The following is a 14035-nucleotide window of genomic DNA, read 5'->3' on the forward strand; positions in this document are numbered from 1 at the left end:
GGTTTAGCTTCTTCCTGATCTTAAAGGGCCTTAAATTTGGATGATGCCCTGAGGAGCTGAAGAAGGGATAGGTGCCTGGTAGTGAGGCTGCCAAATCACTGTACCTCGACTCGCCCGCTTCCTTCATAACTTCATCGTCTCGGTTTCTCAGTGCTAACCAATGGGCGGAATCAGGGCAGTTGTTATACTAGCGTATTAATCATTACATCACATTAGATTATGTACAAATACGTCGGTGCTATATACTAGAAAGGCACAAAGCCACCTTCAGTGCCACATCCCACAACTAATCCAGAGGCAGCACAGTCATCTGCGGCAACTTCCACACATCCCAATCGCCCGCCACGTGCGGATCCCCAAAGGCCCGCAGCGCGGCGATGCGGAAGCGGTACTCGCCGGGCGTGATGTCGGAGCCGTTGGCGAGGCGGCCGAGCCACATGTAGTGGCCGTCGGTGGCGCGGGGCTGGTTGTAGCGCGGGAACGCGAACACGTCGTCGACGCTGTTGTTCTCGGGGTCGAACCACGACGCCTCCCCGCTCTTCGTGAAGGCCGTCGCCGACCCGACGTAGCCGTGCTCGCCCACGGTCGGCGGGTACGCCCACCCCTTGGCACCCGCCGGCTCCTCGTCGGTGGCGTCGGGGGACGCCTCGTAGATGTCCCAGCGCAGCTCGCGTGTGCCGAACACCAGCTTCGTGTAGAGGGTCGGGTAATCTTGCGACATCCACGTCAGGTTGAAGGTGAAGCTGGTCTTGTCCGCGATGTCGGTGTGGTTGGCCGCGGAGAACATGATGGGGAAATAGGAGCCGTAGTCGAAGGCGGCCGGGATCGTCGCCTTGATGTCCGAGCCGACGCCGAAGTACGGGATGCCGAAGTCCTGGCCCTCGCCGCTGCTGGACTTCACGAGGATCTTGCCGCTATAGACGGGGATGTTCCCCTCGTTCATGCCCGCGGGCGGTGTGAACGTGAACTCGGCCGTCGCTGTGTCGCCTGGCTGCACCGTGATCGGCTCGGGCATGGCCACCGCCGGTTCCAGCTTGATGGGCGTCATGTCGGAATAGTACTTGAAGTTGGGCAAGGGGTAACGCGGCTCGCTGTCAGCAGGCAGCGGGTTCCAGGACTCGAAGCCGGCTGCGGACTCGAGGGCAAACTCGTACGTGACGGGCACTTCGCCTGTGTTCTTCAGTTGGACCGAGTGGGTGCCCTGGAAGTGCGCGGTGTCGTTCAATTCGAACTTGCGGCCCTCAAAGCTTAGTTCTGTAGTAGCCTCAAGAGTGCGTCGTGCGTCGATGAACCCGGCCCCGACTTGGACAGGGGGCGCCCAGAAGTCTGGGTTCGTCTTTTTGTCCAAGCCGCTTATCCAGGGAACCGAGTGCGCCGTCGACATGATGCGGGTCATAAGGCGCTTTGCCCACGCGGGGTCGTCCTTGTGCGCCGCACGGCCGCCGTGCTTGCCGATCCAGAGAGCGGCGACGCCAGCAACATAAGGGGTCGCCATACTCGTTCCGCTGAGCACCTTATACTTGCCGTCTAGGTAACTGCTCAGGATCTTGTTTCCGGGGGCTGCAATGTCCGGTTTCAGGGTCATGTCGTAGTTGGCACCCCAGGTCGTCCAGTCGGCAGGCCGGCCAGCACCCGAGTTATAGATACCCACGTAATGTGTAGGGTCGATGTCGAAAGTTGCAGTCACATTTCCGCCGTCTATGATAGCCTTGACGATGGCTTCGCCTGCCCGTGCCTCGATAATACCGGCCTTCACCCCGTCCCTGTTGGATGGAGGGGCCGTCCATGGCTTGTCGTCCTGGTAGAAGAGGATGTACTCCGGGTCGAATGGCTGCAGGTTCGTCCGTTTCTGCCATAGGTCACAGCCGCCGGACCTGACTAGCACTATGGTGTTGGTCATGTTGGCCGTGGTGGCCGGCAACGGGGAGCAGGCGTCGTCGGGCACGGAGCTGTTGAGGGTGACGGGGACAATAGGCCGTCCGACAATGCTGTCAGGCCACGTGCCGGCCTCATTGGGGATGGGCGCGGGGGAGTAGGCGATCTCGGTCGTGCTAGAGTTGGCGCCGACACTGAACTCGGCATGGAAACCAAAAGCAGGGAACTTCTCCGCGTCCGAGCCGGCCACCGTCAGGACATGCTCTCCGGCCGCGCCGTTGGACATGAGGAACGGCCCGATCTCTCCGTCGTTTCCGGCGGCGATGGTAATGACGACTCCTTGATCGACCATGCGCGAAGCAAGCGTAGCCCATGCGTTCGCGGCGAAACCCGACTTCTCGCCCACGCTGGCGGTGATAACGTCGGCGCCCGAGTCGAAAGCCTTGAGGAAGGCCTCAATCACCATTTCCTCGTTGGATTGACCCTGGTGACCGATGACCTTGTACGCAAGGATCTTTGCTCCCGGGGCGACACCGACGAACCTGGCAAGGTTGGTTAGCTAACTCGTTGGACAGGCAGTAGAAAGAAAGAACACGAGGGTAACACGTACTGCTCGCTTTTGCCGGCAACGATGCCGGCAACGTGGGTGCCATGACCAAACTGATCGTTCGGGTCGTTGTCCGGCTCGGGATCTGTAGAGGGCCATCGGCCGTCGCCTACGAGATCGTAACCGCCGGCCACCTTGAATCCAGGCCCCAAGCCACCGCCCAACGCAGGGTGCTGCCAGTAAACGCCGCTGTCGACGATGGCCACGGTGGCTCCCTCGCCGATGATGCCCTCCCGGTGCAGCTGCTCGACACCCGTCATACCGTGGAACGAGTATTCGGCGGCCTTGGCATCGTCGGCGTACGACTCGCCCTCGGCGGGGAGTCGGAGCCGCATCGTGGTCGACTTGTAGACGGTAGCGACGGGCGCATCGTCCTCATCGCCGTCGTTGATGGCCCGAGCGAGGGAGTCCGCGTTGCAGCCGCCTTCGCACTCGACACTGATGGCTGGGAAGAGGCTGTGGTCGAACGACTTGACGACGCGGAGGCCGCGCGTGTTGTCCACCTTCGCTCTGACGCGGGCGCAACGGTCCAGTGACTTCAACTCAACGATATAGCGCTTGGGGTCGGAGTCGGCAGGCTCCGTTACCGTCTCGTTGTTGCGGACTTCACGTCGCCAAGGTTGTCGAGCCGATGCGTTGCTCGCTACGGCAAGCAGCGCCAGGAAGGGTACTGCGCGCATCTTTTCAGAGGTGCGTAGAGAACGACTCAGAGTACGAGTGAATGCGGTGAGCCAGTGTACTCAGTCATTCCCAAGTCCTAGACCTCGCACCGAGGGTTTTTATTGCCATTATCATCATGCGATTGTTGGCTTTTCATGGTCCCAAGAGAAGGTGGAGATCTCGTATCCCAGGGTGGTATTCTGACTTGTTGCGGGTACATCTCCGTCTTGAGCAGTCTTGGTCCGGCGGTCTATACATCTTCATATGGAATCGTGCCAAGTGCAGTGCTTCTACCGCGTCCTGAAAACGCCCAAAATTGGATGCATGAACTTATCGTGACGGCGCGGCAGACATGCTCGTATTAAATCCCGGTACCTGCAGGCGCCCACGCCCAAGATCGCTTGGCTAGCCATCGCGTGCAATCTTAATTATCTTTCGACATGTGCACATGTGATAGTTAGTTTCTTGGCACGAGTGGTGTTAGCAACTTCGCATAGTCCATGCAACAAGAATGCGTTTGTCCGGTCGTGAGCATAACAGACCAGTATGGTGTGCAGCGGAAAGATTCCGCCAAGCGATTTCGAAGTCGCTCATTGTCACCCAGGCGCACTTGCCCGGCTATGGGAGACGATCTGCGCGATCACGAAGGCGACGAGTTACGTAAACAGCACGGCAGCTGTTTTGCGCTTCTAATGTGTCCAACCCGATCCTGACTGTCAGAGTTTCTGTAGTTGGGATCGCCCTGTCGTCAAGCTGTGCCTTGGCCGCGTGCAAGTGGAACCGCGTTGGTGAGCCGCTTCTCGACTGTCGCGACGATGAACATCTCCCGGACATGCCATGCTTTTGAGCTCCTTCCCTTACGACAGTCGCACTACCAGAGACCTTGTCGGCTGCTGCATTCATGCTTCCCGTGAGCGATGCATTGCCCTTGATATCTCCTGCTCTTCCAAAAGGCCCCGAAACGGCGACTCTTGTTTTGTCATTTACCGTCAAGCAGGAGTGACGTGAACGATACCGGCCATGTCAGCCGGCCCTCGTTGGCTTCGACTTTAGACCTGGCCAGACCTCACCTCGTAATGCGGCATGGGCATTGAGCAATCATTCTAGGATGCTTTAGCTGAGTCGTTGGCTGCTTCCCGGCGTCTTCGTCATTGATGGCAGAGGAGCCGGGCTTCGGCGACGATGATGGCAGTAGTCTCCTGGCGGGCCCAGGCCTGGCTATTAGTGTGAGCAAGGCGTAGCAATCCGAGACTGGTCAGAAGTATAGCGAGAAATGCATAGTACACTTATAGCCGGTCGACTTGCGTGTGCGAACTCGGAATTCTCGGAAAGTAGTCCGTCCGTTTTGTTGTTGGGATTGGGCTGCTCTGCTCACGTCAAACAGGTGACAGGTGTCGGGCCAAAGTCAGTTGACCTGTGCGGCAGCAGGAGGTGAATGGCTAACTGTTATTGAATGTATGTGATCCATATTTCGCGCTGATCATGGCCATCGACCTCGATCATTCAATTGATCAACGATCATTGGACGCGGTGAGAGGCCTAGCCAGCCCGCCTGCCGCCCTAATGTAAAGGGTGCTCGAAAAAGAAAACTGACTTGGGGTAGAGAGTAAAGATGGATGCGCTGTAGCCACTAACGTTGGGCACTGACCCTATCAAACCTTTACCCCATGTTTCGGACATCTCATTGCGGGTTGGACTGGCTTTTAAGCATCCGCTGTGGCTGTTCTGCATGACTTAGCGGAAAATCCTTTTCTTTTCCAGTGCGAAGACATATGTCACGAGTGAAAACGACAGCTCAAGCAATGATAACTGAGGCGACCAGGACATTGAGCGGATGAATACGCCGTATAACATGACCCATATGGCCAATTGTTGCAGCTATTTCCGGCTCTGGCTTTGGTGCTGCGCAAGATCGATTTTCAGGTGGCTGGTTACGGTTCACATTACACAGGGAATCCGCCATGCCATGAGGATAGGATTCAAAATTTCCGAAACCTTCATGTTGACATCACAGCGCCGTAGCAGAAAAACAAACAACACACCCTTAGCGAAGGGCCAAGACGGGTTACGGCAACTGGCAAACTGGACGCGCGGTGCCTTCCATAGCGGCGGACGGATAGCCTAGCCGTCAGTTCTTAGCCGCACGGCCCTGGGCCTTAAAGAGCCAGACTCGTTCTAGAGCGCGCAAAGATAGCCCAAAATGCCGTCATGCTACATCGGCTCAATTGGAATTGCCCTTTCGCCCGACCGCTGATTGGCTGAGGAGGACTTGGTCCGGCTGCAGGGCTAGATTCGCGGATTGCGGCTGGCTGGGGTGATGAGTAAGATGAGCTGCCCATAGTGTGAAACAAGTGTGGTTCAAGCTTTGCCAAGTTTTGCAGTCTCAATGACGTGAGTGACGGCATCCAGCTGGGGAGTGAGAACCCAATTGCACCGAATTGTTACACCACAACGCCCTGGGGAAAATGCATCGACGAAAATCGTGCAGGTGACCAATGATCTCGATTCCACCTTTGGAGCCAGTGTTACCCGTCCAGTCTGGTCAAATTGGCATCGCAAACATGTGCCGGCAGCCGATTTCCGTCAAACGCTTTGCAAAAGAAAGTGTTGATCCTCGGCTGTAGTGACGTCAAGCCGCCGCAGAGCTCCTTACTGTTTGCAGGCTTACTTTGGCTTGAGTTTGCGACCAGGGGACATCCGTCAAAGGCATATATCTTCAGAGCGCCGCATCCTCGTTTGCTAATCGTTTTGTGAACCATCGACACTTATCACAGCATCGCACAATAATTTATCGACTTTTCCACCCAGCTATCGCCGAGATTAGCTAGCCAGAGGCTACCCAAGTCTCGATCAGCCTTTGCGACCGACAGAAAGAATCCGAAAAGATGGGTCTTTTCAACAAGCACACGCGCCAGGAGCCGGGCCAGCCCCGAGCTGCCAAGCCCAAGAAGGGCGGCCTCTTCGGCGGCAAGAAGACCACCGCCAACCACGCCGGCGCCGGCTACACCATGGCCACGCGGCCCACCTTCGGCCAGTGGCTGAAGCACACGTGGCTTGACATCCTCACCATGGCCGCCATGGGTGCCCTCGGCCTCGGAGTCTACATGGCCCACCCCGCCCCCACCCGATCGTTCGCCGTCCAGTTCTCCGACGGCGAGGTCGTCCACCCCGACTTCGCCTACCCCCTGCGCAAGGAGATCATCCCCATCGTGGCCGCCGCGCTGCTTGCCGCCTTCATCCCCATCATCGTGATCCTCATCTGCCAGATCCGCATCCGCTCGTTCTGGGACGTCAACAACGCCGTCATCGGCCTGCTGTACTCGCTCATCACCGCCGCCGTCTTCCAGGTCTTCATCAAGTGGCTCATTGGTGGCCTGCGCCCCCACTTCCTCGACGTATGCAAGCCCGACATCAGCAAGGCCAGCAACGCCCCGGGCGTCAAGGGCGCCGGCTACAACGGCGCGGGTTTCACGGGCATCTACTACACCTCCGAGATCTGCACGGGCGACGAGAAGGAGATCAACGACTCGCTCGAGTCCATGCCCTCCGGCCACACCACAGCCGCCTTCGCTGGCTTCGTGTACCTCTACCTGTACCTCAACGCCAAGCTCAAGGTCTTCTCCAACTACCACCCCGCCATGTGGAAGCTGATCGCCATCTACGCGCCGATTCTGGGTGCGTGCTTGATCGGTGGTGCCCTGACCATCGACGAGTACCACAACTGGTATGATGTCTTCGCCGGAGCCGTCATCGGAACCGTCATGGCCTTCTCTTCATACCGCATGGTCTACGCCGCTGTCTGGGACTTCCGCTTCAACCACATCCCCCTGAACCGCGGCACCCCTTCCCCTACACCGGCGGCGCCGAGCTCGCTCACGCCATGTTCACCCGCAAGGCTGGTTGGGGTAGCAGCGGCGGCATGGGCGGCCACCACGGCACCGACAAGCACCTGGGCGGTGAGGGACACGGCCTCCACAACAACGGCACCATGGCCGATGGTACTTACAGCAACGGTGCCCACCACAACGGCGCTGGTATGTCGCACTCGCGCAAGCCTGTCGGTGGCGTTGGCAACGGCGTTGGTCATGGCCACACCGGCCATGCTGACGACATGGTCTAAAAGCTTTTATCTTTTCCGCATGCCGCCCTTACCGGCGTAAGCATATTAAACATGAGATTTGCCTGTTACTTCTTGGATGCAGCTCCTTTATAGAGGAAGAAGTTCATCAGTACAAGACATCACTTGACGAAAATCACGACACAGCCTGAAGGAGTTGGGTGTTTGCATATCATAAAGGCGACTGTTTTTTAGGAGATACCCGAGTTCCGTAATAATAATTTGACATTTCAATTCTAAGATAATTGCATGTGCCGTCTGACCATTGCGTTTTGTTGGTATAAATTCTCTGCTCGAGATTCGGTTCTGATGTGGAGCACATGTGCTGGCATTGGCCAAGATTTACTTGGGGTCGGTGGTTGCAGGTGCTCACTCCAGCGCTGTGCTAGGGCAGCTGTCTACACTTAAACTGAACTAGCACGACTAAAGTGCCTGAACAGCTCATACCCCTAGGTCGAAATAGGGATATCATCTTTTCATTGGCGCATGCCTGTGGGAAACATGATCTCCAACTTCACGTGCATGTCAATTCCAAGGCATTTGCCAGAGAGGAAGCAATTCCCTCTAAAATCCTTGGCGAGCAAGCCGTATCTGGTTGTGGCCCATATCACCACGGTGTTTGGCAAGCGCCTGCAATGCGTTAGCTACCCCCAGTGGACATCTAATAGGGGTAAGTTCTGTATTTTGGAGGTTAATCGCGGCATTGGTGATGTCGCTCCGTAGGGGGCCTTCTTGAAATCATCTTCTCTCTGCTGTGAACAAACACTGGCCGGTATACCTACTTAAAACAGCATCGCTTTGCGACACGGTTACCCTCACCAAGTGGTCGGAGGTGGCCCATTTCGCCATTTCGGGACGGTTCTGTATTTTGCTTCGCATCAACAATGACGAGCAATGCCGTCGGCCGTCTAGAAGGCGCAATGCGCCAAGGTCAACTAACAAAGCCTACAACGACACAAGACCCGTCGGCTGGGATGCAATTAGCTGAAAGACATGTATGCCATAAACATCATGCACGGGCAATGTAACGTCTCCGGTCCAGACCCTTTTCGCCGCTCTGGCCTTTCTCCGCATTGATTCTGTCGGCACCGTGATTCGGTCGGCGACCACGACGTGGCGCAGACTCCCGCCTTCGGTGGACCCCGATTCGTCCCCAATGCAGCCCGGCTTACTCTCTTGTCTAACGTCATCATATGATGTCTTTATATGCCTGTACGCACAGGATTTTGCGAGTGGACGTTTACCGTCAGTCCTGGTTACAGCTCGGCGCCACCCAAAGTAAGCTTGACTCATTTTCAGGGACTCGTACTCAGCAATGGTGTCTTGTATGCAGCCTCTGATAGACTCCGTACGAGCTCCTCGCTCATTGGATTATTGTCTTGTATACAGTATGTCAGGAAAATATCATCTACTGGCTGGGTATCATACCCTGAACTATACGATGAAGGCCTAGCATACCATTGTATATAAGGCAGGCAGTAGCATCAGCTCTCATCCTTCCTCAGGACCATATGACAACATCGCACCACGGTCATCTTAATTCTGGACATCGCAACTACATCCAATCCCAAACTGCACACACACATTTGTCACGCTGAACGTGCCATCGCCTTCCCTTCGCAGTCATGAGAATCACCCCGGCAATGCTCGTCCTGAGCTACTGGAGCCCCGACGCCTCGAACCAGGAGGTCAAGAAGGGGCTCACCGTCGACCTCTTCAACGACGGCGGCTGCAGTGGCGGCAAATTTCAGGGCTGGTACGAGGAGAAGCAGTGCTACTCGACCCAGGGCAACCGTGGGATGCACATTACCAACAAGAAGCACTACAGCTGTCATCGTAAGTTCTTCTCAGTGGCCCTCGCCCCCTCCACTTGGCGAGGATAGGGACGAAAACCCCGATGCTAACATATTCTGCCTTCTGTCCCAAAGTCACGGTCTACAAGGGAGACGGCTGCTCTTCGGGTGACAATGCCAACTTGGACCAAAGCAAGTGCTGGGAGATTGGGAATCGTGGATCTTTCAAGATCTTTTGCTAAAATGTTATACATGTTCCGGATATCACATAACATAATAATTTCATTAGGCTTAAACTGAGATATTCTGCCCCTTTGCTGGTATTTGGCGTCTTGCATTACGATGTATGAGATAGTTTCACTATGTGACACGCCCATTGCTTTATCTTTGCCTCACTAACTAACATAACTACTTGAGCATGAATCCGCCCTGTTCGCACTTCTCAAATAGCTTCAGCCCTCCATCTTTTGTAGGGTCTGAATAGAAAACCCCCACCCGGACGTAAGCTGCTGGATCAATTTCCGGAGCCGCACAAATAACGATACCCCATGCATACCGCTCTTTCAAGTCGAACGGATTACTGTCGTCCCGTTCAGTACAGCTTCCGAGGAGGAGGAGGGTCAACTTCTTTTCACCGATCACCTTGGTGCCCTCATTCTCCTTTACGTCCTTCCTCCAGTCACCTTTCTCATCGTTTCCATTCCCTTCGCCGTCTGTCTCCTCGACCCAGTCCAGATCACAGTCTGCGACGTAATGCAGGCGATCGTCCCTAATTTGCCATCGTTGGTTCTTTCGATCCATCATTGAGGTGTAAAGTATCGACATGAAACGAGAACAGATCAGCAACGAGGCATCTCGGAGTCTCCCTGTCCGGTCCAGCCCATCCGGCACGATCCAGGACTCCAAATAATTATATTCGGGCCCGTAGTCTGTATATTCTTTCATGTTGAACTTGTCGCAGTTGAATGTAACGAGTTTATCCTTACGGATACAACTCCAGGATGGGGCGATGTAGTTGCCGTTGATCTGCCCAAACGTCAAGAGGAGGTCTTCAAGGCTTCCGCGCAACGTTCCATCTATGTTCCAAAACAGCTGACGGTGTATATCGCGTTCCCACAATCCCGCCAGGTACTTATCCCGGGGTAATGCTTTCTTGAAATACGATGCAAGCCCCGAAAGGGCTGGAAGCCTGTCGGTTTCATAGCTCAGTTCCAGAATACTGTACATTTCCAACATTGTCATCCATTGATCATAGTAGAAGCGCTCATTGAAGCATACCCCACCTCGGGACCAGGCCTCTAGTGTTGAAATGACCGGGTTTCCTATATATGATTGTAAGTGGCTCTCCCCACTGGCTCTTTCGACTACTGCACCTTCAGCTGTAATGATCTGGATCTTTCGTGTGCCGAAAATGATTATGAGCCTGGACGAATGAAACTCCTGGAAACACCATCCTCTTTTCTGCCATCTGCATTCATAAAAGTCTTCTGAGGCTGGGTCACCTATTCTCATAAAGTCGGCGTTTGCATTGGTGTACCTCAGCGTAAACTCGCCCTGAATTGCCTCGTTGACTTTGGAGCGAAATGGCACTTGTACGGAATGGCTGGTCCGATGCAAGAATCCCTCAAGGCAAGAGTCTGATGAGATGGGGCAAATGGTTGCTGCCGCGTTTTGGTAAATGAAACTCATTTTCTGCGACTCGCGCTCCCAATCGTCTTTGTCGTCTTGGACGATACATACCGCGTCCACCCATAGGTATCGTATTCCAATCGTTCTGCAAACCGTCGCCGCATCACGAACCACTGCTGTTGTGTCCATGATGTCAAACCCGGACAATCTCTCTGCGAGGTTGTCCTTTCCAGTCTTGTATTGGCAAGCAGCCTCGTTGGCGTTGCCCCAGCAGTAGCTTAACGAGGCGTAGCCCGATTGTTGAAGGCTTGGATCGTTTTGTCCCGCATGCGTCAGGACAAGGCGACAGCTCGAGGCATTTTCCGCAGTCCCCAGATCAATCAGTCTGGCAGGAAGCAGGCTAACGTCGGTGGATTTGCCCTGTTGCACTATTGATGGTCTCTGGAAATCGAAACTCTGTTGAATCATAGCGACGTTGGCGGCGTCAAGCACATCCGGGCGGGGAGACGTCTCGAGGCGTAACCAGGATTGGCAGAGGCCTAAAGGGTTATCAGTCACGAGAAGAGGTGGAGGGGAAGGAGGGACGCTCGATATCGGACAGAACAAGGAATAATAAAAACATAATAAGAAACGAATAAAAAACAAATGGAATATAATAAGAGTAAAGTGATATTTATATAAAATACAAAGACGTACCAGGCTCGGAATCAATATCGAAGGCAACTTTCGCCCAGGGCTGTTGGCTGGCCACTGAGCCCTCCTGCGTCAAGTCGATTTGTACCACCAACGCTACGAGACCTCGATCAGGATATAGAAGATGGTTACAGCGGTAGCTGATGACATCCAACAATTTCCAGATGTATTTCATGCTTATAACTACCCGCGCCGTATCCGAGGCCTTGGCCACTCTAGAGTGGAGAGACTTCTGGAGCAGTTTACAGAAAGCACAACCATTGCGGGCAGACTCGGCTAGGCGGGGCAGGTCAGGAAGGCAGTCTTCGAAGCGGTAGTCCAGAGGGATGATTCTTGCATCGTCATCTTCATCAAAAGCTAAGAACGATCGGCCTTCAGTGGATGTCCAGTGGAAGCCGCCGGGGGTGGCGTCGTCAAACTCGAGACATTTGCATTCTTCACAGAGATATGTACCCATTTTGGGAGACGATCCTCAGTCCACGATTGAGGTGCAGGGTAAGTGCGCGACAAAGAAGGTGGTGATGTGTACTTCGTTGCAAGCGAAATAAGCTGAGGTGTTTCTGGATGGTACGCTGCTTACTGCCCGTCTTTGTTCGGCTTTTAGCACGTTAACTCGCCCGCATCGTCAGCCAGCTGCAAGACGTCTCATTGCACCTGTCAAATTATTTCAAGCTACAGTCCCCCGATAATTGAGGCATTTCCATTGGTGTGAAACGGGGGAGGCTGAGGGCTGACTAACGCAGACACTGCCACCACTGCCGAGAGGGGGCATTTATAATTTTCGGGCGATGGCGGGGAAATGTCACTCTTTTCTCACATTGCGTATGGTATGATGGGACTAGTGCGTGGTATCAAATAGAATATCGGTCTCAGCCTATCGCTGCCGTTACACGACATACCAAAATATGCGTTGGCGCTTTTTCGCAACGCCATACCGGGCGAATAACCAAAACCGGAGGGTGGAAAGGGTGCAGACCCTATTCGTTCAAGATACGAGGGAAGCTGTCGGTTATCAGGTTGTGGGAGCTGAAGATGTCATCGACCTGTTATCTTAGTTACTGTATCGTCTCTTGTGTCCATTCACTCTTCTAGATACTTGCTCTTGGTGTTCAATTTCTGGCCCCAATTACTGATTATTATCCATTCTCTATCATGACGAATCCTTCTGCCGTGTTTGCGGGACATAACGATTGTCTCAAAAGAGGGCTAACGAATCGCCCACAGCCGAGCACTGAGTTGGGTTGAATCACGGGATGGGCGCTTTGCTACCTGTATCATCGCTACTGCATCCCCTCTGGGTCAAGTCTCTAGGCCAGATGGATGCCACTGCCATTATCTACCGCGGGATATCTCCTCTCTTCAGCCAGCGTCACGACCGATGGCGTAATGGCGATTATGGATCAAGGAAGTCGCTGATGCCTCCAATGTCCTTTTGAGTCCTATTGCCTGGCAGTCGTAATCATCCCTGTCGAGTCGTCATCCAAAAGGCCGCCTCATCGTGCGCCATCTCCCCTTTCGAGAATATTTGCAGGTCTTGTCATGCGGACGCCTCTGTTATCAGGCTTTGAGCAACCCCTTCTCCGAGTTGCCGCGCTTGAGGCCTGCTACTCCTTCGGTGGGCTGACAGGACAGCTCTTGGACGTATCCCAGGAAATACGATGGGCGAGGATAAGTACTTGGTCTTCATACGTCACACGGACCGCTTTCAGTCCAGAAAGGAATGATGATGCTCTCAATGATAAACTATCAAGTTGACAAGCACATGGAGACTGTCGTCGAGCGGGATTACACCGAGAATCTTTCTCAAGTTCAAGCCTTGATCAGGAGCCTCTGTTCTGGTCATTGCACCACGCCGGCGGTAGATGCACCCCTGAATGTATCTAGCAACACTGATGTTCAAGTTCCATTTTCTTCCTTTTTCGCAATTGTCTTCTGCACACCGCTGGTGCCTCCGAGACGGCCGAGGATTCACGTACTAAGTTCAGGTTGCTGGCATCAGAATACGAGCGACGAGCTTTGGAGGATGCAATTGCGACCCCGGAGAAAAGGTTCCGGTGTAACATGGGATTGTTAGCTGCCGACATCAGTTTGTATATGCCAATTGCAACGGTCGGCAATGCGACGCCCACGGATGCAACCGAGTCGACGTCATGTCCCACCAGCATCAGGGGTTGCGACCAATTGCGGGACGAATCCCCACTGACAACCACTGACGAGCGACGCCGATCTGAATATCGTTTGGGCTGAAGGTCCCCACTGGGAGACAAATCTCCGTGGCACGTCTTGCCGAAGTGTTGGATATAATTGGACATGCCGCTATAGATATCTTAATACTTTAAGACGGGGATGCCTCGGCCAGGCCTCATGAACTCCGACACGTTCTGAACAGCAGTGAACTCGAGTCTTCTAGACTCAGATGCCCGTTTACAACATTTACCCACCTTTTCAGAAAGATTGCCCTCTTCGGATTCGCAATGTGAATTGATTCCTTTTTCCGGAATGGAATGCAACAGTTAGGCTGTTATAGCGACAGCTTCCCCGTAATGGGAGATCTGCAAAAGACGAATGACGTGAGGTGGCCAAAGATGCATAGCCCTCAACTCTGTTTGGCTGATACGCTGCCACGACGGCATGTTCACGACAGCGCTGGGCACGTCGTTG

At 54.3% G+C, this 14035-nt stretch overlaps 4 protein-coding genes across 4 annotated transcripts; 2 read left to right on the forward strand and 2 right to left on the reverse strand.

Moving 5' to 3' along the window:
• Window positions 1-286: 286 nt before the first annotated feature.
• PG998_008527 (C5a peptidase) lies at window positions 287-3162 on the reverse strand (the record flags this gene model as incomplete). The annotated part of the gene is made up of 2 exons (XM_066875343.1): window positions 287-2417; window positions 2486-3162. 2 exons carry the CDS (start codon window positions 3160-3162, stop codon window positions 287-289), a joined length of 2808 nt encoding a protein of 935 aa, XP_066731288.1.
• A 2865-nt stretch (window positions 3163-6027) lies between these two features.
• PG998_008528 (phosphatidic acid phosphatase type 2/haloperoxidase) lies at window positions 6028-7262 on the forward strand (the record flags this gene model as incomplete). The annotated part of the gene is made up of 2 exons (XM_066875344.1): window positions 6028-7047; window positions 7089-7262. The coding sequence occupies 2 exons, from the start codon at window positions 6028-6030 to the stop codon at window positions 7260-7262; spliced, it is 1194 nt and encodes a 397-aa protein (XP_066731289.1).
• A 1622-nt stretch (window positions 7263-8884) lies between these two features.
• Window positions 8885-9294, forward strand: PG998_008529 (uncharacterized protein; the record flags this gene model as incomplete). The annotated part of the gene is made up of 2 exons (XM_066875345.1): window positions 8885-9095; window positions 9188-9294. The coding sequence occupies 2 exons, from the start codon at window positions 8885-8887 to the stop codon at window positions 9292-9294; spliced, it is 318 nt and encodes a 105-aa protein (XP_066731290.1).
• A 166-nt stretch (window positions 9295-9460) lies between these two features.
• Window positions 9461-11831, reverse strand: PG998_008530 (heterokaryon incompatibility; the record flags this gene model as incomplete). Its single annotated transcript, XM_066875346.1, has 3 exons — window positions 9461-10374; window positions 10555-11220; window positions 11378-11831. The coding sequence occupies 3 exons, from the start codon at window positions 11829-11831 to the stop codon at window positions 9461-9463; spliced, it is 2034 nt and encodes a 677-aa protein (XP_066731291.1).
• Window positions 11832-14035: the final 2204 nt, after the last annotated feature.

This window comes from Apiospora kogelbergensis (assembly GCF_038363985.1).
Source record: "Apiospora kogelbergensis strain CBS 113332 chromosome Unknown utg000005l_segment0_segment0, whole genome shotgun sequence".
In the NCBI taxonomy this organism is placed as follows: domain Eukaryota; kingdom Fungi; phylum Ascomycota; class Sordariomycetes; order Amphisphaeriales; family Apiosporaceae; genus Apiospora; species Apiospora kogelbergensis.